Source organism: Macaca mulatta, chromosome 5, assembly GCF_049350105.2.
Source record: "Macaca mulatta isolate MMU2019108-1 chromosome 5, T2T-MMU8v2.0, whole genome shotgun sequence".
Taxonomy (NCBI): domain Eukaryota; kingdom Metazoa; phylum Chordata; class Mammalia; order Primates; family Cercopithecidae; genus Macaca; species Macaca mulatta.
In genome coordinates, this window is record NC_133410.1 from 198,274,643 (window position 1) to 198,298,543 (window position 23,901).

General features: G+C 37.2%; 1 protein-coding gene across 1 annotated transcript; it reads left to right on the forward strand.

Moving 5' to 3' along the window:
* The first annotated feature begins 495 nt into the window (after positions 1–495).
* On the forward strand, positions 496–23,110 carry FRG1 (FSHD region gene 1). The gene is made up of 9 exons (NM_001261228.1): positions 496–705; positions 2,835–2,905; positions 11,788–11,913; positions 12,706–12,763; positions 14,666–14,780; positions 17,060–17,164; positions 20,337–20,428; positions 21,739–21,849; positions 23,016–23,110. The coding sequence occupies exons 1-9, from the start codon at positions 644–646 to the stop codon at positions 23,050–23,052; spliced, it is 777 nt and encodes a 258-aa protein (NP_001248157.1). The 5' UTR covers positions 496–643; the 3' UTR covers positions 23,053–23,110.
* The last annotated feature ends 791 nt before the right edge of the window (positions 23,111–23,901 follow it).

Here is a 23,901-nt window from a genome sequence, read left to right on the forward strand (position 1 = left end):
CTGCCCAGCGTTCAAGACCCTCCTCAGATGCCGCCTCCACGATTAGGCTTCTCCTGACCCTGGGCCTGTAACACGCGCCACCATAACTCTCCACCTCAGCCCACATTCCCACAGCACTCGCGACGTCCGCGGCCCGCAACGTGGCGCTTAATTCTATTTTAGGGTATTTCCTGCTTGTTTCCTGCACACACCGTCGCGCTACGCACAGCCCCGAGTGACGCGCGCACGAGTGGCCCGTGCTTTCAGCCGCGCCGCCGCAGGACAGCTAGGGTAGCCGGAGCCGCTTCCCGCCCCCGCGGAGACCGTTGCTGGCGCGCCAGCCCGCAGCGCCTCAGGCGGGCTTTCCTCCCCTCGGGAGGCGCGAATCCTCAGGGGCTCCTCGAGAGGGCGCCAGGGAGCAGCTGCGCGCGGACAGTTTTTGGCCCTCTGCGGCCGCCGTAGTTTCCCCGGCAGAAACCCGGAAGTGGAGTTCTCAGCCATTCACCGTTCGGGTGAAGACGGAGGCGGGCTCTGGAGAAACGTACGCTGTCAGGTAGTGTTTACTTCGCCTCCACTTCTGTTCTTCCCCGCCCAGGTGCTGCTCGGGGTCGCATACTCGTCCTCAGCCGGCTTCAGCCTCTCCGCGCAGAAGTCTCCCGGAGCCATGGCCGAGTACTCCTACGTGAAGTCTACCAAACTCGTGCTCAAGGGAACCAAGGCGAAGAGGTGGGTCCGGCAGCTCGGGCGGGGGCCTCCTGCGTTCTTTTCGGACGCACTCCAGTCCCGCGAGTCCGGTGGAAGCCGTGGCGCGGAGGGCCGGTTTTGTGGCCTCCCAGGCTTCGCCCTGGCCCCTGTCCGAGCTGGACGGAGGCCGGGCCGCGGTTCCCGGCGCCTGTGCAGAGAGGGGCAGCCTCCCGCGCGGACGGCCCTGGAAACAGGGCAGACGGCGGGTGACCCGTGGCCCCTACCCACGAGTCTGGGTCTCCAGGCCTCTGCCTCGTGGGTCTGCATTAGTCTGATGTCGTAGTTCGTGATAATAACTTCCTTTATTAGAGATTATTATTTTTCTCCATTGTCTCTTTTCTTCCCAGAAAAGTTCTTCGTTAGTTTTTTCTAACCTAATATGTAGAGTGAAACGAGGATGAATCACACAGTGGTTGAGGTGTATATGGGCTTTGATAGGGATATGGGCTCGAACCTGCACTCTGTCATTTACTAATTTTGTGATTTGTTGGCAAATTGGTTAATATGTCTAAACTTCCATTTACTCATTAAAAGAGCAAATATCTTTGAACCTCCGTTTACACATTTATACTTTCAGACGATTGTTTATACTTTTAGAAGACTGTGAGGATTAAATGAGAGAACATACATATAGTAAACAAATTGAGCCAAATGTGAGGAGGTGGTCGTAGTGGTAATTTATTAGCTTTTTAGGGAAAAATACCTGTGCACTCATATCCCCGCATCTTTTTTAACTGGCAAATTTGCCCGAGGTTGACTGTACATACAAATGTTGAGCATTTCTCTCTGGTCTCTGTGATAAACAGAGGTTTTGACATTTTTAAGCGAAATGGAAAGAAGGTATCAAGGAGTGAGTTGAAGCCACTGCCCTTGAGAACCCTGTCTGGGAGTCTGGCCTCATGAAGATGCCAGAATAAATGGCAGGTTTATCCGGAATGAATGTGAGATTTTTACTCTGTGAATTTCCTGGGAGGAGAGGAGAGGTATTTTCTGAAAACTTTATGATGAAAATACAGACAAAAGTGTCTTAAGATTGTCGTAATAATCATAATTAATGCTTATGTAGCACTTCCAATGCGCCAAGAAATTGTAGGCACATTTTTTTTCAAATCGCCCTTGTTTTTTTCTTTTTTTATTGAGATGTAATTCATAATTATAAAATTCACCCTTTTGTATAGTCAGTGGTTTTTAGTATATATTCAAGAGGTTCACCACTGTCTAGTTGCTCAGCATTTTCGTCATCCCAGAAGGAAACCTCCTCCCCATTAAAGCAGTCACATCCCATCCTCCCCTTCTCCTAGTCCTTGGCAACCTCTAATCTGCTGACTATGTGAAATTGCCTATTCTGAATATTTCCTAAGAAAGAAATCATGCAACATGTGGCCTTTTGTATCTGGCTCCTTTCACTTACGACATTCTTGAGGTTCATCATTGTTGTAGCACTTGTTCCTTTTTATGGCTGTGTAGTATTCCATTGTGTGGATGTAACACAGTTTGTTCATCCATTCATCAGTTGATGAACATTTGGGTTGTTTCTAGTTTTTGGCTGTTGTGACTAATGTTAGTGTGAATATTCTTATGTAAGTATTTTTGGGGGTGTATGTTTTCATTTCCCTTGGGTATACATACTTAGGAGTCAAATTGCTGGGTTGTATGTTAACTCTAACTTTTTGAGGAACCCTAAACTGTTTTCTGCGGATGCTGCACCATTTTACATTTGCACCAGCAATGTATGAAGGTACATATTACCTCCTAATCCTCACAGTAACCTTAAGAGTTAGTTTAAGTTATTATCCTAATTTTGTAAGTGGGGAAACAGTCTCAGAGAGATTCAGTACCTTTTCCAAAAATCACCGAGCTAAGAAGTTACAGAATCAGGATTTAAAATCTGGCCGTGTGGCTCTGCAATCTGCTTTGAACTCTAAAGTAATATGTATAAAGCCTGAAGCAACCTCTCAGTACTGTATTTAAGAGGGCATAGCAATGTAAGTCATCCTAAATCAGTAATTTATAAATGAAACAGCTTAGAAGACTTCCAGGTTTCAATCTTATATTTATTTATCATACAAATCAATATACCTAAACTCATCTGTATAAATTATGTCCGGTAGTAAGAAGAAAAAGAGCAAAGATAAGAAGAGAAAAAGAGAAGAAGATGAAGAAACCCAGCTTGATATTGTTGGTGAGTCAGTTTTCAGTACTCTATTCTGAAAAAAGTTAACATTTCTTGAGATCTCATTGAAAATATTTTCCTAGTTAGAAATTTATGACGTATTCATATTTGTCTTAAAGTGCTTAAATATTACCTACAGTTGTAAATTCCATTTATTCTTTAGCACAGTAGATGGTACTGATGCCTTTACTTCATTATCAGAATAAAGCACAGGAGAGAATTATAACTCTCTGACTTAGTAGGCATCATTAGACTGCTTAATAGCCAGAGATTCTGATGCATAATTTTAAAGGCCTAATGTAAATGTTTTTCAACCAAATAATATTTTACAAGTTATTTTCTTTGAACATGTATACATTTTAATTGTAGAAGTCAGTTGTCTCTTAAAGGAAGTATCTTCACAGGAAAAAAATCGTTATTTTGTGAATTCTGAAGTTAATGAAAATTTTAAATACAACAGCAGGGTAGCCTGTAAATGATGCTAGAAATAAACTGACCCAACCACACTTAACCAGCCTGTTTTCCGTTTAGTTCTTTGTATACTTTTTTTTTCTCTTTTAAACCTTGGCAAGTTGCATTTTGAATCTTCATAAATTATGGTAACTTAAAAAATTTATAAAAATATGGAATGGTATAAAGCCAATGTTCTGGAAGAATCATTGCTTTTGAAATGGCAAATCAATTCTAAAATTAGGGTAAATGTCTAGGGTAGATATGTAGATGTGGAATTGCTGTGTCAAAGGATAGGTGAATGTTTAACTATATAAGAAACTGCCCCAAATTTTCTAAAGTGGTTATGCCATTTTACCCTCCCACCAAGAATGAATTAGTGCTCCAGTTACATCCTTGCCAAGAGTTGATGGTGTTATCAGTCTTTTCTCTCAGTCTGAGTTCTACCTTTTCGGTTTCTTAATGGTGGTTTTTGGATGAGTAGAAGCTTTTATTTTTATTTATTTATTTATTTATTTATTTTGAGACGGGGTCTCACTCTGTCACCCAGGCTGTAGTGCGGTGGCTCAATCTCGGTTTACTGCAAGCTCCACCTCCCAGGTTCACGCCATTATCCTGCCTCAGCCTCCCGAGTAGCTGGGACTACAGGCACCCGCCACCACACCTGGGTAATTTTTTGTATTTTTAGTAGAGACTAGGTTTCACCATGTTAGCCAGAATGGTCAGAAGCTTTTAATTTTTATAAAGTTCAGTTTATTTTTTTTCCTTTTATGGTTACTGCCTTATCTCTTTGATCTAAGAGATCTTTGCTTACCCAAAGTCAGGAAAATATTCTGCATTTTCTTTTAGAAGCATCATAGTTTTAGTTTTTACATTAAATCTGTCATTCATCTCAAATTAATTTTTGGCATGGTGTGAGTTCGGTTTCAAGATTTACTTTTTTTTTTTTTTTTAACATCTTGATAGCCAGTTGTTACAGTACCACTGTTGTTTCCTTTTTCCGTTAATCCACTTTGGTATCTTCATAAAAAAATCAATTAACTTTCTATGTATTGGTCTATTTCTGGACTCTGTTCTGTTGATACGTTTGTCTGTTTTTCTGTTGATATATTTCTCTTTATTGCTATAATTTCATGAAGTCTTGAGATCTGGTAGTGTGAGTCCTGCAACTTTGTACTTACTAACTATTAATTTCTACAGTGAAACCTGTTGGATTTTCTCGGAGAATTGTATTGAGTCCAGATCATTTGGGGGAGAAGCAACATCTTAATATTGGGCCTCAGTATTTCATAATTTTCAATGTAGCAGTCTTGCATGCCTATTTAAAAATTTATTCTTAAGTATTTTATAATTTTACACTACTGTCAATAGAACTTTTGAATTTGATTTTCCAGTTGTTTGCTGTCAGTATGTAGATATACAATTGATTTTTGTATGGTGACTTTGTAGTCTGATAAGTCTGTTTCACTTATTACTTCTAGAGGTTTGTTTATATAGAAAACTAAGAAATTTGCAATGTTTCCTGTGACTATCGTTTTACCTCTTTCTTTCTAATCCTTATGTCTTGTCTTTCTTTTTTCTGGTTTATTATACTGTCCAGGACTTCCATAGTGTTGAACAGAAGTCATGAAATTGGGCATAATTGCGTTGTTCCCAAGCTTAGGCAGAAAGCTTTCAGTAGTCAACCATATGGTATGATGTCTGTAGGATCTGCAGAGAAAACCTTTATCAAAATGAGGACATTCTTTTTAAACTTTGATTCTTGGGAGTTTTTATCATAATGGTGTTTAATGCTGTCAAATGCCTCTTTCTGTATCTGTTGAGATGATTATACAGCTTTCTTCTTTCTGCCAATGAATTACATTGGTTTCATTTTCAACTTTTAAAGTAACTTTACATCCCTGGGGTAGACCCCACGTGGTTGTGGTGCCTTGTCCTTCGGGATTTTGCTAGATATGATTTTTTTTTTTTAAGCTTTCTTCATTGGTGTTGATGGGAGATATTGACTTCTGTTTCCTTTTCTTGTAATGTCTTTATTTGATTTTGGTGTCAAGGTGATATTGGATGTCATAAAATGAGATGGGAAGTGCTCTCTCCTTCCCTGTTTTTGGAAATACCTATGTAAGATGGGTATGATTTTTTCTTTACATGTTTGATAGAATTCACTAGTGAAGTCATCTGAACCTAGAGGGTTTTATTTGGTTTGGTTTTAGTTTTTTGTGGGAAAATTAAAAATTTTTAAGAGAGATTTTCAGATTTTTCTGTTGTGTCAGTTTTGGTAATTTGTGTCTTAAGAAAATTTCATCTAAGTTGTTGGATTTATTGGCAGAAAATTCTTCAGAATACTCCTTTAATATCCTTTTAATGTCTGTAGAATCTAATCTGTATTGCAGTCTCTTCATATTGGTAATTTATATTTTTGCCATTTTTTCCTGGATCAGTCAGTCTAGCTGCAGGTTTATCAATTTGTTTATCTTATAAGATCATTTATCATTAATGATCTTTCAGTACAGGGGTATTCAGTCTTTTGACTTCCCGGGGCCACAATGGAGGAAGAAGAATTGTCTTGGACCACACATAAAATACACTAACGATAAGCTGATGAGCCAAAAAAAAAAAAAAAAGGCAAAAACATCTCATAATGTTTCAAGAAAGTTTATGAATTTGTGTTGGGCTGCATTCAGAGCTGGCCTGGGCCACATGCAGCCCTCAGGTTGGACAAGCTTGTTTCTGTATTACTTATTTTCCCTTTTTTTCATTTTCTATTTAATTTTCAATCTTTTTTTTTTCCTCCATTTAACCTATTTTCAGTTTACTTTGCTCTTGTTTTATAGCTTCTTAAGAAGGGAGTTAGAGCTCTTCATTCCACTTTAGTTTTAGTTATAGTCAACACATTTTGTTTTCATTTTCATTCCATTCAAAATATTATCTAGTTTCCCTTGTGATTTTTCTTTTCATGGACCCATGAGTTACTTAAAAGTGTATTGTTTTTAATTTCTACTACATGGAGGTATTATAGATATGTTATTATTGCTGATTTCTAATTCATTCGTAGTATGGTTGGAGAACATACTTTCTTAGTAAATTTCCATGTGCACTTGAAAAGAATGTGTATTCTGCAGATGTTGGTTCAGGGTTTTTTTTTTTTTTTGGAGATGGAGTCTCGCTCTGTTGCCCAGCAGGCTGGAGTGCCGTGGCGCAATCTCAGCCCACTGCATCCTCCGCCTCCCAGGTTCAAGTGATTCTACCTCAGCCTCCAGAGTAGCTGGAATTATAGGCACCTGCCACCAGGCCTGGCTAATTCTTTTTATATTTTTAATAGAGACGGGGTTTCATCACATTGGCCAAGCTAGTCTCAAGCTCCTGATCTCAGGTGATCCGCCTGCCTCGGCCTCCCAAAGTTGTAGGATTACAGGCGTGAGCCACGGTGCCTGGCCGGTTCAGTGTTCTTTAGATGTCAGTTATCCCGTGATTAGCCACATCTTCTGTGTCCTTACTGACTTTACTAATCCTACAATGTATTGAAAGTTATGTTAAAATCTCCAACTGTAATTCTAGATCTGTCTACTTGAGCAGTTTTTGCTTAAAGTATTTTGAAGCTCTCATGTGTACACATTTAGAATTAAGTCTTCCTTATAAATTCAGTCTTTCATTTTCATAATATTTTAACCTTTATTTCTGTTAAATGTCTTGATGCGTAGTTAAATTATTTGACCACCCTTTTGCTTCTGTCAAGCCTGGGGCTTTGTTTGTTTGTACTTATTAGGGTTTTGCCTGTAGACTTAGACTGTGACTCTTACTCTAGGAAAGGTCCATCCTCATGGGCCTCAACAACATGTGCTTCGTGTACTTGGTGAGTTCTCTCCACTCTGCTGTGTCCCAAATTTGTGTGATCTCTGGTGTCTCCAGTCAGCCCTCAGCAGTGCCAGCCGCTCTGCAGAGGCCTTGTGGAGCCTGCCTTCTGCATGCGCTCCCCCCAGCCCTTGGCCACAGACGTGCAGAGAACTTTTGCATACTCTTTTGAGGCCTCACCTCTGTGTAGTTCCCTCTTCTCCAGTACCTTATTCTATAAACTCCCAACATTTTAGCACTGCGAGATTCTCAGCTCAGTGACATTGCCTCATTCTTGGAGGTCTCTGCCTCTCCGTGTGGTCAAGAAACTGCCATTGGGCAGAAAACAGAAGTGTGTGTGAGATTTGCCTCCTGTGTTTTCCTGTTCTCAGATGTCACAGTCCTGTTCTGCCTGTGTTCCAATCCCTGAAAACAGTTTTCTCAAATGTTCTATCCAGTTTCAGTTTTCTCGTTGGTCATGGTGGGAGGGCAAGTCCATCTTGGCTGGAAGAGGAAGTCTTTCTGCGTCTTTTTCTCTTTGTCCTTCCACCTTCTTTTGCATTGTGGATTTTTCTCAACTTAACATGTAAGTAAGCATGTGCCTATTTGTGAAGGGAAAGAAAACCTTTTAATTTTTTAAAGTTGTTCTGTTGGTTCCTCACAAGGATCTGAAGGGATTAGTAAATAGGATGAAAGAAATTATGTCTTCCACATGGAGAAAACCAAGTGTGACATTAATAAAAACGAGCATGTCTGTAAGCAAAGAGTTTCACTGAGCTCTGCTAGATTAAGAAGCAACTGGACTTATAACATCGTAGTTTGCAAAACACATATATTTTATTTACCCAGGAACTAAAGCTAAGTAAACTAAGGGTTAATAGAAGGTCTGTGAAGGGTACTTAGACTACAGTGAGATTGGGGAAGAAAATTCCGTTTCCAAATCTAAGATACATCATTCGTTTGTGCCGAGCACATAATGAAGGTAGAGATTTAAGGGGGCTCTCAGCACAGAAGTCCTGGATTAGTCAGAAGGTGAGGGGAGCTGTCACACGGCCTTGATGCTGGAGTGAGGGTGCCCTGGTCATGTCTCATCAGCCATGACACTGGTGCATCAAGCCTTTGTTTGTTTTTTTTTCTTTTTTTTTTTTTTGGTTTTTTTTTTTTGAGACAGGCTCTTGCTTTGTTGCTCAGGCTGGAGTGCAGTGATGTGATCATGGCTCAGTGCACCCTCGACCTCACGGGCTCACGCAGTCCTCTCACCTCAGACTCCTGAGTAGCTGGGACCACAGGCTTGTACCACCACAGTCGCTAATTTCTTAATTTTTTTGTAGAGATGGGGATGTCCTTTTGTTGCCTAGGCTGATATTGAACTCCTGGGCTTAAGTGATTCTTCTGCTTCCACCTCTCAAAGCGCTGGGATTACAGGCATGCCAGACATGTAAACATCCTAAACTATGTGAAAATATGCGAAAAGCTTTGTTATGCATTGTGAGACAACACAGCAGGGGTATTTGACCATCTGCCTAAGGTTTAAAAGGAAATAACTTCAAGCCTGTGTCTAAATAGCAAGTAATGTTTTAGAGCGGATTCTCAAATTCAGCTTAGGCGTCTGCAGCATATACACAGCTTGAGCTGTGACCTGACGTAGAGACAGGCAACTTCCATGCCCACTGTTCTGAGGGTCCACTGCTCTTTCACAGCTGAAACCCCCAGAGTGGCACTGATGAGTATTATGTTATGTTACTTTAGTCGTTAAACATACAAGCATACTTCCCAGAGTTGAATGTAGGCCACTTGCAGAAAATAAGCAGAACAGCTCACATTTAATTCTTGATGATACTATGTTTAGCTTTCTTATTCTTTGAAATCCCATTGAGAAAAAATACTGGCATCTGCTCAAAGTAATTTCTTTTTCAGTTCACAATATTATAAGTAATGTTACTGTATCATTTCCCTACTTGAACAGAGTGTGAAAATTTTGAGGAGCTTGTCTGCCAGAAATTTCTTCTTCATTTGCAAAACATTAATGAGATACTATATTTAAATGATTTTATTTAATATTAAGTGTATTTGATCAACGTGGCATAGAACATACAAAATAAATAAAATGAACTTAAAATCATTAACTATTACATTTATAAGAAAGACTTGCTAATCATAACACTGTTCATAATGATTCTGAATAAAGCATTATTTCTTTTATTGAAAACAATTGTAGCTATAAGACAACTCAGGCATCTAAATTGCTGGTTAGTTTTACTGCTTTCTAATCATCTTTGGCTGAAATTTTAATTTTGATTTTCTTTTTCTCCATTGGTTTTGTGTGTGTGTGGAGGTAAAATATACAGAATATAAGATTTGCCAGTTTTTCTATTTTTAAGTGCACACTTTAGTGGCATTTAAATACATGCACCGTTTTACCTTCCCACCAGCATTGCATCGGGTTTCAGTTTCTCCACATCCTGCCCAACATTTGTTTTTCTGGTTTTCTTGGTTTTTGTTTTTGTTTTTTTTGTTTTTGTTTTGACACTAGCGATTCTCATAGGTGTGAAGTGGTATTTCATTGTGGTTTTGATTTACATTTCCCTGGTGACTAGTGATGCTGATCATCTTTTCAAGTGCTCATTGGCCATTTGTACATCACGTTTGGAACAATGTCTGTGTACATCCTTTGCCCAGTTTTGAATTGTGATGTTTGTCTTTTTGAAGTTCTCCATATACTCTGGATATTAATTCCTTATAACGTATGCAGTTTACAAATATTTTCTCCATTCTCTGGGATGCCTTTTACTCTGTTGACAGTGGTTCTTGATGCACGAAAGGTTTTAATTCTGATGAAGTCCAGCTTGTCTATGTTTTCTTTTGTTCCTGTGCCTTTGATGTTCTATGCAAGAAATAATTGCCAAATTCATGGTCATGAAGCTTTTCCCATTTTCTTCTAAAAGGTTTCTAACTTCAGCTCTTACATTTAGGTCTTTGGTCTATTTTAAGTTACTTTTTGTATTTGGTATTAGGTAAGGGTCCAACTTCATTTTAGCTAAAATTTTATGTATTTTAAAATTTGTTATGAAAAGCATGAAATGTTTAGTTGAATAGAAAATTTTGTGCAGTGGAATTAACTGAATCTTTAAAACCTTTTTATTATGGAAATATCCAAACTAATCCATACATAGAAGAGTATGAGTCCCCCATGTGCCCAGGGCCCAGCATTAATTGTCAGTATTTTGCCAATCTCATTTCATTTACGCACACACCCACACACACAGTTTTTCCTAGAAATTTTAAGTAAAATCACAGATGATATGTCATTTTACCCATAAGTATGTAAATGTGCATTTCTTAACGTGGTATGTTTTCTCTCATCATCTGTTTTGTTCTTTTATACATTATACTGTGTCATTATCAGACCTTGTAAAATGAACAAGAATTCCTTAATATGTCATATCCAGTTAATGATTGACTTATTTCTGCTGTAGCTAAAGTACAATTTAGGAGGGGGTTTGAGGATATTTTTTAACATTAAGATACAAACTGTTATAACAACTGCTTAACTAATTGTTCCTAGGGTCTAACATTTCTGTTGGCAAATTGGAAATTAGTATACATAGACATAGATTCTGCTCATTTTGCTTTCAATCTAAAATCATAGTTAAGATAACTGGCCAGGTACGGTGGCTGACACCTGTAATTCTAGCACTTGGGAGGCCGAGGCAGGTGGATCACGAGGTCAGGAGTTCAAGACCAGCCTGGCCGAGATGGGGAAACCCCGTCTCTACTAAAAATACAGAAAAATTATCCAGGCATGGTGGCGGGTACCTGTAGCCCCAGCTACTCGGGAATCTGAGGCAGAGAATTGTTTGAACCTGGGAGGTGGAGGTCGCAGTGAGCCGAGATTGTGCCACTGCACTCCAGCCTGGGCAACAGAGCGAGACTCTGTCTCAAAAAAAAAAAAAAAGATTACTATGCTAGAAAATCTTCCTGTAGGGGCATTTCTAAGAAATGTTATGATGGGCATTGCCTCTGGAAAGCAGGCATGAATAGATGGCTGGGGTCTATCATGAGAGAGACCGTTCTCTGTGTATCACTTTGTACCTTCACATGTTGCCTTTTGTTTTGTTTTGGTCTTTTTTTGAGACAGGACCTTGCTCTGTCACTCAGGCTAGAGTGCAGTGGCGAGATCATAGCTCACTATAACCTTGAACTGCTGGGCTCAAGTCATCCTCTTTCCCCAGCTCCCCGAGTAGCTGGGATTACAGGCATGCACCCCCATGCCTGGCTGTATGTTGCTATTTTGTATTTTAAAAACCTATTCCTGACTGTACTGGTAGTCTCATGAATCTGTGCACATACATGCAAACAAGTACATGTAAAACTGGTGAAATCTGAATAAGGTTCATGGATTATACCAATGTCAGTTTCCTGATTCTGACAGTGTGATACTTACGTGAGATGTCATCATTGAGACAAAGTGAGTAAGGGATATGTGAGATCTTTGTATTATTTCTTACAACTGCAAAACAAAAAGTTTTTAAAACTAAGTTATAATAACACAAAAAGAACTCTGTGTCAAAACTAAGATACAAAGTTTAAATATTGATTTTATTTTTTAGGAATCTGGTGGACAGTAACAAACTTTGGTGAAATTTCAGGAACCATAGCCATTGAAATGGATAAGGGAACCTATATACACGCACTCGACAATGGCCTTTTTACCCTGGGAGCTCCACACAAAGAAGGTTTGTGTCTGGAAGGGAAGAGGCTGCCACAAGTGTAGGTTTTAGGACATTCATTCGCTTAGGCCAAACTCTAACTAGTTTCAGACATTTTCCAAAGGAAATTTTTCCAAAATTTTCCAAATTTTCCATTGCATTTGACTCTTCCGTTTTTTTTCTTCCTTAATATTTACCAGCCATTGGCAAGTCCCTCTTTCTAATACAAGCATTTGAAAACATTCTGTATAGTTCCAGAAGAGTATCTTTGGAAATCAAAACAACATGAATAATTAAAATAGTAAGTGAAAAGAAAAAAGAAAACCTACTTGAGTCAAAATGTTTGAATTTCTTTTTTAGTCAGACCTATTGTCAAAACTAACCTGGGTGTGGGTAACAATTTGAAGTTTCCTCATTTTCTTTAGCCCATTGGAGGAAGCACTAATGAGATACGAAGTAATTAGAAGATAAAAAACAGTATCATTTGGTCAGCAAGGCCATCCCTTGAATAAATGAAAGCGTTTAGTTTTTTAAATAAGTGCTTATTTATGGCTGTATTTTAAAACATAATGAGAAGATATCTCAGAAGTTATTAAATAAGCATTATGTTAGCCTGTCCTACTCAATATGTAAAATTAGCGCTGTAGTTAAAAGAAGGTAAAATAGATCTTGATTCCAAAGATGCAGTATTACAGTGACATCAGCATATCTGAATATTCTTACATTTAATTGCAGAAGAAAATAGCCATATTTTTTAAAGCAAAATGATATCTTTATAGCAAATGTCAAATTTATTTTCAAATGTTTTTTCTCCAATAGTTGATGAGGGCCCTAGTCCCCCAGAGCAGTTGACGGCTGTCAAATTATCTGATTCCAGGTGAGCTTATGTTGTAATATAATTAGTAACCAGTTATTTTAAAAATTTAATTGTATTCATTAAAAATTTTAGTGTCTGTCTTAAGCCCACAGAGTAATTTTGATATAAAAAACAAAATAGCTTTTTTGAAAAGTAGATTTTGTGATCTACTTTTAGTGGATTTCCTGTCAATATATAATGCTAGGCTGGAAAAAAAATATGTAAAAAAATGAAGATTAATAATTTCACACACCAAATAAGATAGATTAAAAAAGAAATCAGACAGTACAAAACCTGGTTCACTGTTGCTATGATATTTAAACTCACTGTAGGGAAGTACAAACAGGAAGACTAAAAAAAGGAGTATTGTTGAAACCAGCAGAGAATGTTACAGAATCATAGTGACCAGAAGAATATTTTTACTCACTATTTTTATAGTCATTTTATAAAGTAACCTTTGTTATTCTCACCTTGTGCAGAAGTATAGAATGATTCTTTGGGTAGAAGATACTGAAAGTGAATTTGCATATTTTAGTAATTGGTTACATCAATATGATAATAATTTCTGTTATATAATCATTAATGTATAAAGGAGTAAAAGTCAGTTCTGGCATCCCAGGAGAGTCTCGGTAAGGTAAAAGAAATCAGAATTTTAAAAAATCACATTAAGATGATTATTTTTATACTTTCTTTGAAAGTCTGGTAAGTGTGGTGAAAGATAAAGAATAAAAGCAGAGGAAGAAAAAATTCAATAGTTTTAAACTGCTTTACAATTATAAACTAAAAAGGATTGTAAAGAAAATTAACTGACAAATGAGGAAAATATTTGCAACAATCTTAATAGACAGTGGGTCCTTACTCTTCATATGTATCTTGTACAGAATTCATAGCCCTGATGACCCCAGTAGAAAAACTGCAAACAATCAGATCTCAATGGAAAAATGGACAAGGGACATAACCAGATAATCTAAAAACTAAAAAGGAAAGGAAAAGAAAAACAATTGTTATGCTAGTTAAATACTAAAATGCAAATTAATAGGATACTGTTTTTTCCATATCAGGTTTTCAAGTATTTTTTTAAAGTCATAATGTTTAAAAAAAAATCCATGATACAAAACATACTCTTTTAATTTGAAGTAAGAATGTAAATTGAAACAGCATTTTCTGGTAAACAGTTTGATGACATAAGAACTTTGTAGTTTATACTCTTCGATCCAGTTATTTCTAGGAATTTTTTCTGACGATAAATCAGTTTTATGTACAGAATAGATGTAAATAGAACTATTTGTAATAACAGAAAAAGTAAGTTTTAATAATTTATTATTGAACTTTATAACTAAAGAAGTATAATTGAAGAATGATGAATTTGGAAAATACTTGTTATGTAATATATAAGTACAATGTTTATATTAAAAAAGCAAAATACAAAACTGTAAATTTAAAACTGCGCTGTCCAATATGGCAGCAACTAGTCACATGTAGCTTTTTTTTTTTTTTTAAGGCACAGAGTCTCACTCTGTCACCCAGATTAGAGTGCAGTGGTGTGATCATAGCTCACTATAACCTCAAATTTCTGGACTCAAGCAACCCTCCTGTGTCAGCCTCTCCAGTAGCTGGTATCACATGTGCACACCAGCATGCCCAGCTAATTTTTTAAATTTTTTGTAGAGATGGGGTCTCACTGTGTTGTTCAGGCTGATCTTGAACTTCTTGCCTCAGGCAGTTCTCCCATTGGCTTCCCAAAGCACAGAGATTACAGAGTGAGTCACCACTCAGCCACATGCAGCTTTTGAACACTTGGAGTGTGTCCAGCCTGAAAGTTTAGATATGTACACACCCACACATATGCACATGTCCTGTTTTGATGTTCTATAATTAATTTCCTCTCAGTTTTTAACTTTTATCTATCTTGTTAATGTACAGAATTGCCCTGAAATCTGGCTATGGAAAGTATCTTGGTATCAATTCAGATGGGCTTGTTGTTGGGCGTTCAGATGCAATCGGACCAAGAGAACAATGGGAACCAGTCTTTCAAAATGTAAGTGCTGTTATTGTTTATAAAAACTTCCTGTCAGTATAACAGAAAGTCTGTAACAATCATAATATATTTAAAAAGAAAAAGTAGGATGCAATAGTATAATACATTAAATTGGAATCAGTCAATAAGAACATAGAGCCTTAAAGAGATCTCAAAATATAGTGCAACAAAAACAGCATTAGTACTTTTGCCCACAATTATTTCTCTATACCCTACTGCCTAGATACGGATCTCATTTCCGTTAAAGAACCAGTCAATTTTAGGTCTCAGAGTAGTTGCTAAGTATCTTCTTTGTAGCAGAAATCATGGATGCTTTCAGAAACATTAGAGACTGTAAGCGAACAGTGGAGCAAGCTAAGACCAAGTTGTGACAATTTGTGCATAAAATAAATAATAATAGTTCATTGAAGTAAATTATCTCTAAAGGACTTTCAGTTCATAAGCTTCAAATAGTGTACGAAAAGATAGTTTTAATATAAAAGGAGAAAAAAGATAATATACTAATTCTTAATTTTAAGAATCACACCACTGCACTCTAATCTAGACAGTTGTAGTATATGGATGTTTTGTTAAATCTTTGTTGGTACAGAATACATAATTTCCTTTCTCTGTTTGTGTGAGAAGTAAAGATTGAACAAAAGTATGTGAGTGCTAAACAGTCTTTAAAAAGTAGGTAACTATATGAAAACCAGTAAGGACCAGTGGGCACAAGCAAGTGGAAGATAAGCTCAGCCTTTGAGTAGCGCTTTGGTGGTATACAATCAGGAACTGAAAATAGGAACTCAGCAGTGTTTTCTAAGATGACAAATTAAACAGACATCCCCCCAGAAAGAGGTAATCACTTAGACTAATTTCCTCATCCCCTGGGATAAAATCTTAAGTCAGTGACTTGAAAACTATTTTGACCCAACCCATTGAGAAATGCATTTTTACATTGCAGCCCAGCGCAGACGTGTATAACTGAAGCAAGAGTTGTACTTAACAATACTTACTTGTTCATGTGTTACGCAGCTTGATATTTCTTACTCTCTTTTACCCCTTTCTCTGTGTGTCTGTGTGTATTCCCTTTTCTTTTTCCCCCCAATACCATTCAGGAACCACTACACTGATTTCATGACCCACTAATGTGTTGCAACCCCTTTGAGATGATCCTACTAGTTATGATGAGATACTTCTAATAAAAATTACACCAGTAGAAAAAGCCAATATATCGTGAGGCCAGGATGATGAGCCAGATAGTTCTAATAATACAACACTTTAGGAAAGTTCATTTCATTTTATTTTTAGGAAGGACACTAAGTTTCAAAAATTTAAATGAAAGAGGGTCTTAAAATTCTATTGCAAAAAGACTCAGGTGAATAATCTGCGGCACAGGTTTAAATCGCCTTGGACCACAGCAGCATGTTCCAGGACTCAGCAGGCGCCATCCAGATGAGAGACCAACAGCCCTTGCGACCTTGACCAAGAAATTAAATCCATGTTATCAGCACTTTTTAACTGGATGTGATATAAGTTATATCACATATTTTATATATTTTTATATATATTTATATTAAATACATATTTTTATAATCGTATTTCTAAATATTTTGTCTAAATATTATGGTATTCCAAGTTTTCCAAAAGAATCAACCAAATACAAGTTATAAATAAACATTATATTTGTTAAGGGAATCAAGCTAACCAAATTTATAACCCAGATTTTGATACACAAGAAGATCAGTTTTTAAAGTTTTGTTTAATAGAAAGCAGTATAATACATCAAACATTAAACAACTAAAAAAGCATATAAATATTTATTTTCACACACAAAAGTCCCTCAGACAGTGATTCTTAAATTCAAAACACCAAAGGCATTGTATATGCCTTTTCGTGTTTTCTAATTGTGAGGAAAATAAATTTTACTTAAAATGCTAGTATTTGAATAAAGTGTGCATTCATAATTATGTTCTTTAAAGTTAATTTTTCAAACTGAACTAAATCAGTTGTATCACCGTAGATGTTTTAGAAAGGAAGCAATCCTACTTCATCTAATTAGAATTTAGTCCTACTAGGAAGATACACTAAGAATGTTTATTGTGGTAATATTTGAATAGTAAAATAATAGGTGATTTTGGTTTCCTTTTCTGCATGTTCTTGTATTATATTTTTCAGGTTTTCTCTAAGTTCTTTTCTGTGATTTTTAAATCAGGGAGGAAAAATTAATTCAATCTAAACACAACGTTTCTTCTACAAGAAGTATCCTCATGACTCTTATTTTGTTATTTTGTTTCACTTAGGGGAAAATGGCTTTATTGGCTTCAAATAGCTGCTTTATTAGATGCAATGAAGCTGGGGACATAGAAGCAAAAAGTAAGACAGCAGGAGAAGAAGAAATGATCAAGGTAATTATGACATTCTATACAAACGACCACATTCACACATGCAATGTGACTGTCTCTTTAAAATGTTAAATCATCATTTACTGTCACTTTAAAGATTTAGTTAATAGCTTTTTATAATGTGGTGTTTCAAATGGACTCATTTTTTATTATAAATCCCATAATTGGTGGCTTGTTTATACAATGTGATAGAGAAATCAGTGCATCTAGGAGCTACCTTGCCGTTATCTCCATGGATTACTATCTTTTTTTGAGTAGTTCTGCATGATCTTTTTAGGCTTTCGTTTTCTTGTTTTCTTGCTTGTATTTTAAAATCTAATTTTTAAAAGAGAAAATATGTACACGTGGTTCAACATTTTTAAATAAAAGCCTATGAAGACATCTGCCTGCCATTCTTCTTACTCACCTGTGTCCCAGCTCCGGTTCCTATCTCTTTCCCTTTGTTTTGTTTTTTTATAGCCTCCTAAAATTTCTTTATAAACACATGAATATGTTTATAATTTTCAACTGTTTTACACTAAAGTTTGCCTCCTCTATAGTCTTCTAGACTTTAATTTTTTTTTCCTTAAAATTGTATCTTGGAGAGTTTTCTACTATTAGTTTGAATGTAGAAAGTTTTCTCTTTTTCTTGCTTTTCTTTCCTTTCTCTCTCTTTTTTAACAGCCACATAATATTCATTTTAGGGATGTACCTTAATTTGTTTAGTCTCTTATAGATGGAAATGTAGGCTGTTTCCAGTCTTTTGCTCATATACACAGTGCTGCAATACAAAACATTGAATATGCATCCACTTGTAGATGTGCGGGTGGACCTGAAGATAAATTTCCAGACGCAGAATTACCAGGTCAGGGGTATATGCATTTGTATTTACGTAATGCTTGAGCTTCCATGATGAAAATCACTCTATGAAACATAAAAAATCATAGCAGAACCTCTGGGGCTTTAGCCCTCACATTTTAAAAATATTTTTATTAATAGTACCAGTCTTCTTTGCATTAGGAAAAACATGAATCACATAAAACATGATTTTTATTTTATTTTTACAATTTGTATGTGTCACTAAGCTGGAAATAAAAGTTCCTTATTCCAGGCTAATTCCCTCATCTGTAGTCAGATACGTTATCCATTGCACCAGGCACTGGCCTGTTTCCTCCCTAATCCTACTCTTTGTTTTATATCATTGTAAAAGTTACACAGACATCTTCATATCAAGGTGAAATTCTAAGTAATACTGTTAGTATAACCTAGATAAATCAGGTAGTTAGCTGGAATTTGATGAAAACATTTAAGGCTTAATTTTTTAGACTCAGCAAAAGCCAGTGATCTTTAATGATATATATGTATCTAAAGAATAACTCCCTCCTTCTTGACACATGGTTTTTCTGTTCCTTGGCATTCCTTCCCGGTAGTGAGCATCCTGAACCTTGCTTTGTTTGTCTCTGTCGGGAATCACAGGTTGCATCCAGTCTGACCCAGATTTGCTCTGTGATGCATTGTAGGGGCCGGAGTGGAAGGCTCTAAGAGATGGGGGAAATGCCTTTTCTAAGATGCCCTTCTTTCTTATAATTAGAGCATAAAAATTTATGTTACATTTTTCTCTACTACCAGTGTAATTTAAAAGCATCTGTCAAATGTCTGTACGTGCTTCATGTTAGATTTCCGGTCATATGTTTGATTTCTTTTTACAATAGTCTTGATTTCAAATAATTTCAAATCTAAAGCTCAAACAATTTCAATCTAAAATGTAGGTATTATTGTTAGAGAAGTGAAATGTTAGTTATGTTTTTTCATTGCATGTACCCGGCACATGTGTTGTAGTCTCAAATCTCCATCAGGCTCCTGTGAGGTGGATGTGAGCTCAGCCTTACAGATAGGAAGACAGCCTCAGACCCTCCTTACATCCTCGTAGTTTTTCTCAGTCAGTTCATGGAAATCACATAGTGATTTCAGGGTATGGTGTAGCCAGGCCCAGCTGACTCCTAAGCCACTCAATATTTCATAGCGCATTGCTTCTCAGGGAACAGGTCATTGGGGAAATGCAGATGGGTTTGTGAATTACCTTTAATTTTATTTATTTATATTTTATTGTATCATATTTATTTTTCATCTGGATATCATCACAAAAGTGTTATTGAAGGCAACAATTGCAAATATATGTGCAGTGCTTTGCACTTATACAAAGAGACAAAGATACTTATACAAAGATTGTGTGTTTCACTATTTAAAGCAGTTTTCAGATGAAATGCAAAGTTGTCTGGGTCTCTGGTTAGTCAAGTACCTGGAAGCTCTGAACAGTGATTATTTAGGACTCTTTTCCTTTACCATTTAATTGCAGGCTCTCCTAATCTCTGTCAGCCATTCACCTTTATGACCTTGCCTTATCTACCAGAACACAGATCCCTCTTACTAAAGGTAGCATTGTGTTGCAGGCCCTAGCAGGGAATGTTTTCAGGTCTTCTGGGACCCTCTAATCAAAACTGTCACAAAGATGTCATTGGCACAAACACGTTGTTTGTCATCACTTTCTAAGCAGTCCTGGAATTGGACGCTGGCCACAGAGATCCTTAGGAGACATGAGTCCTTACCTCTGCCAATTGCCTGTTCTGTGGGCGATCCTAATTGTTGAATGCAGATCAGTTAACTTATGACATGTGATAGTAAATATCTATCCAAACTTTGGAGGATATAAGAAGTTAGTAAAAGAGGTGGGTTCCAATTAGTTAAAAACAAGTTGTGTAGTGTTAAAAGTTTTAATACATTTGGTAATAGTCTGTGCGACGTAAAATAGTAATCTTAAGCTTTCAATCTGATCAAATGAACGCTTGTCTACTAGGGATAATTTGATCCTAGTGTAAATTAAATTCGTTAATGATTGCTTTATTGCCTAGCAGGATCTGATGTGTAAAATGTTTTTGAAATAATTTTGTCTGTAGTGTTTCTGACCCAAGGGCTGCGGAGGAAGCACGTGGTAGCAGTTACTCATATAGATTATATATATATATATATATATGAAGTAAAAACACATAGCCAAAACCTGCCTTTTTCTGAATATAGCTGATCAGTTAATTTTTCCTTCTGCATAAGAAATCATCTCAAATGTTCTTACGTGATACGTAAAGTGGGGAGGGTGGAAGATAAACATATAACCCATTGGATTCTCTTTTCCAATATCTAGATTAGATCCTGTGCTGAAAGAGAAACCAAGAAAAAAGATGACATTCCAGAAGAAGACAAAGGAAATGTAAAACAGTGTGAAATCAATTATGTGTATGTATTCTTTTCCTTTTAGACCTACAGATTTGACAGTGAAGTGCTTCTCAAAGTGCTTTCAAAATAAATTACCTAATTAGTTGGGGATGGTGGTGCATGCCTGTAGGCCAAGCTACTCGGGAGGCTGAGACAGGAGGATTGTTTGAGCCCAGGAGTCCGAGGCTGCAGTGAGCTCTGATGACTACTGCATTCCAGCCTGGGTGACGGAGCAAGACCCTCTCTGACAAAATTAAATTAAAACTGATGGACGGCCGGGCGCGGTGGCTCAAGCCTGTAATCCCTGCACTTTGGGAGGCCGAGATGGGCGGATCACGAGGTCAGGAGATCGAGACCATCCTGGCTAACATGGTGAAACCCCGTCTCTACTAAAAAATACAAAAAATTAGCCGGGCGTGGTGGCGGACGCCTGTAGTCCCAGCTACTCAGGAGGCTGAGACAGGAGAATGGCATAAACTCGGGAGGCGGAGCTTGCAGTGAGCTGAGATCTGGCCACTGCACTCCAGCCTGGGCGACAGAGCGAGACTCCGTCTCAAAAAAATAAAAAAAAGAAAAAAAAAAACTGGTGGACAAGAAGAGGCAACACAATGTAGCCTCTGGGACAGAGCCCTGAGCTCAATGCTGTTCTCAAGGCTTCAGTTTTCCTAATCATCATACCAGCTCTCAAAGCTAACGTCATGCGGGTTAGTCCATCTCCCTGTTCATTCACAGAACGGGTGTGATGCCAGTCAAAGGCTGTGCTATGGCCAGGACACGGAGGACTCCAGCCGGCATGCCCTAATAGAAGTGGGGCCTTGTGGTTCTTCCCAGTCAATGAGTGGCCCTCCTTTTGAGGGGTCATGGAGGTCATCTTTGTGGTTGAGAAGCTCCAGCTTATTAAAAAAATACAATTAGACTTTTTTTTTTTCCCCTTCCGCAAGATGGAGTCTCACTCTGTTGCCCAGACTGGAGTGCAGTGGCATGATCTCGGCTCATCGCAGCCTTCACCTCCCAGGTTCATGTGATTCTCCTGCCTCAGCCTCCTAACTGGGACTACAGGCACGTGCCACTATGCTCAGCTAATTTTTGTATTTTTAGTAGAAACAGGGTTTCACCATGTTGAACAGGCTGTTATCAAACTCCTGACCTCAAGTGATCTGCCTGCCTTGGCCTCCCAAAGTGCTGGGATTGCAGGCATGAGCCACTGCCCCTGGCCTACAGTTAGACTTTTTTAATAAGTGAAAAATAAATTAACAGTATTTATAAATTTAATAGTAAATATGTATAATCAGAGTTTGAGGTATTTTTCAATGAAGACATTTTCTTTGCAGAAAGAAATTTCAGAGCTTCCAAGACCACAAACTTAAAATAAGTAAAGAAGACAGTAAAATTCTTAAAAAGGCTCGGAAAGATGGATTTTTGCATGAGACGCTTCTGGACAGGTAGCTATTTACTTATTTCCACTATTTTCAGTATCCAATAGAAATGGCGTGTAGAAAACCTATGTTCTCTTAAATTACTATAGTTTTCACATTTTTGTCTTTATTTCTAATTTATGAATGTGGCAATATTACTTAGAGAGGACATCATAAGTTTGGGAAAAGACTGTCAAGAAAGAATCTAAAAATTATAACCGATTCTAAGTATATACTTTAAGAAATTCAGGTTTGACTGTATCTGCTTCATAAATTTATCATTATCTTTTTATACCTGTTGGAACCAGAGTTAGAAAGAAGCAGTTTGACTAATGTAAAAATTATGTGGATTCTGTTAGAGTAGTTCAGGTTCCTTAAAATAAGAATAGATCAGCTAAAAATCTAAAAGCTAAACAAGTGAAATTGAAGCAGTTTTATTGTAAGATTTGGAAGAGTGCAGGATGTTTGTCATAGCACACTATTAATATTTATTACTCTTCCTATGTGGGTAAGTAATGTCCTAGATTTACAACACAGGAAAACAGGCAGAGACGTTTAGCTGTGAGTGTCCAAGTATAAGTCAATTAAGTGCCAGATTTTGATAATCACCAGCCGCTCATTGAAGTCCTATGTTGCAAAGTTACTCTTACCCTTTTTTTTACATTTCTTGATAAGGCAATCTTTAATTACATATTTCCTGTTAACTAGCTGGTAGACTTCACACCTAAAGTCGTACATAATGTTAAGAATTTTTTCCAGCTGAGCAAATGAATACGTATCCAGATGGAAGAAATCAAGAAGAAGATATAAAATACAATCAGGATGTGGACTCTAAAACGAAATAAGCTCTGTGTCCTGTAACTTTTATCACTTCTAATAAGACAGCATTCTCACCCTGTTGAATGGAAATTTAGAGCACCCTTAAATTCCAGAATAATTAAAATTGCTATTGTGGATTGAAAAAGCCCTTTAGGCAACGTTTATTGACTGTTAGGAAATAACTGTTACAAGATTAGAATCCATTTTTTATAGAAACCAAATTTAAAAGTATACATATTTTAATATAAGTGTTGTGGTAATATAATAACCAAAATTGACCACACAGTTTTAAAGCTTTTTACATTTAGTAGCAGTTGAATATATATGGCATGCTTTACACAGATTAATTTTATTACTTTTCTTTGCTTAAACAGGAGAGCCAAATTGAAAGCCGACAGATACTGCAAATGACTGGGATTTTTGTTTCTGCTTTATCTTTTTGTGTTTTTTTCTGAATAAAATATTCAGAGGAAATGCTTTTAAAGAGTTCTTGAATTGTTGTGAAATTATTGTTTAACTAGTAACTAGTTTAACTAGGATTAAACAAGCTTAATCAAGATTCTTCATGGATGTACTTTTTTTTTTTTTAATATTATACTTTAAGTTCTAGGGTACATGTGCATAACGTGCAGGTTTGTTACATATGTATACTTGTGCCATGTTGGTGTGCTGCATCCACCAACTCGTCAGCACCCATCAACTCGTCATTTACATCAGGTATAACTCTCAATGCAATCCCTCCCCCCTCCCCCCTCCCCATGATAGGCCCCGGTGTGTGATGTTCCCCTTCCCGAGTCCAAGTGATCTCATTGTTCAGTTCCCACCTATGAGTGAGAACATGCGGTGTTTGGTTTTCTGTTCTTGTGATAGTTTGCTAAGAATGATGGTTTCCAGCTGCATCCATGTCCCTATAAAGGACACAAATTCATCCTTTTTTATGGCTGCATAGTATTCCATGGTGTATATGTGCCACATTTTCTTAATCCAGTCTGTCACTGATGGACATTTGGGTTGATTCTAAGTCTTTGCTATTGTGAATAGTGCCACGATAAACATACGTGTGCATGTGTCTTTATAGCAGCATGATTTATAATCCTTTGGGTATATACCCAGTAATGGGATGGCTGGGTCATATGGTACATCTAGTTCTAGATCCTTGAGGAATCACCATACTGTTTTCCAAATGGTTGAATTAGTTTACAATCCCACCAACAGTGTAAAAGTGTTCCTATTTCTCCACATCCTCTCCAGCACCTGTTG

Coding starts and splice junctions, on each gene's coding strand:
- FRG1 (NM_001261228.1), top strand. CDS start 644: ATGGCCGAGTACTCCTACGTGAAGTCTACCAAACTCGTGCTCAAGGGA. Junction 14,781..17,059: donor GGGAACCAGTCTTTCAAAAT/GTAAGTGCTGTT, acceptor TGTTTCACTTAG/GGGAAAATGGCTTTATTGGC. Junction 20,429..21,738: donor CAGTGTGAAATCAATTATGT/GTATGTATTCTT, acceptor TTTTCTTTGCAG/AAAGAAATTTCAGAGCTTCC.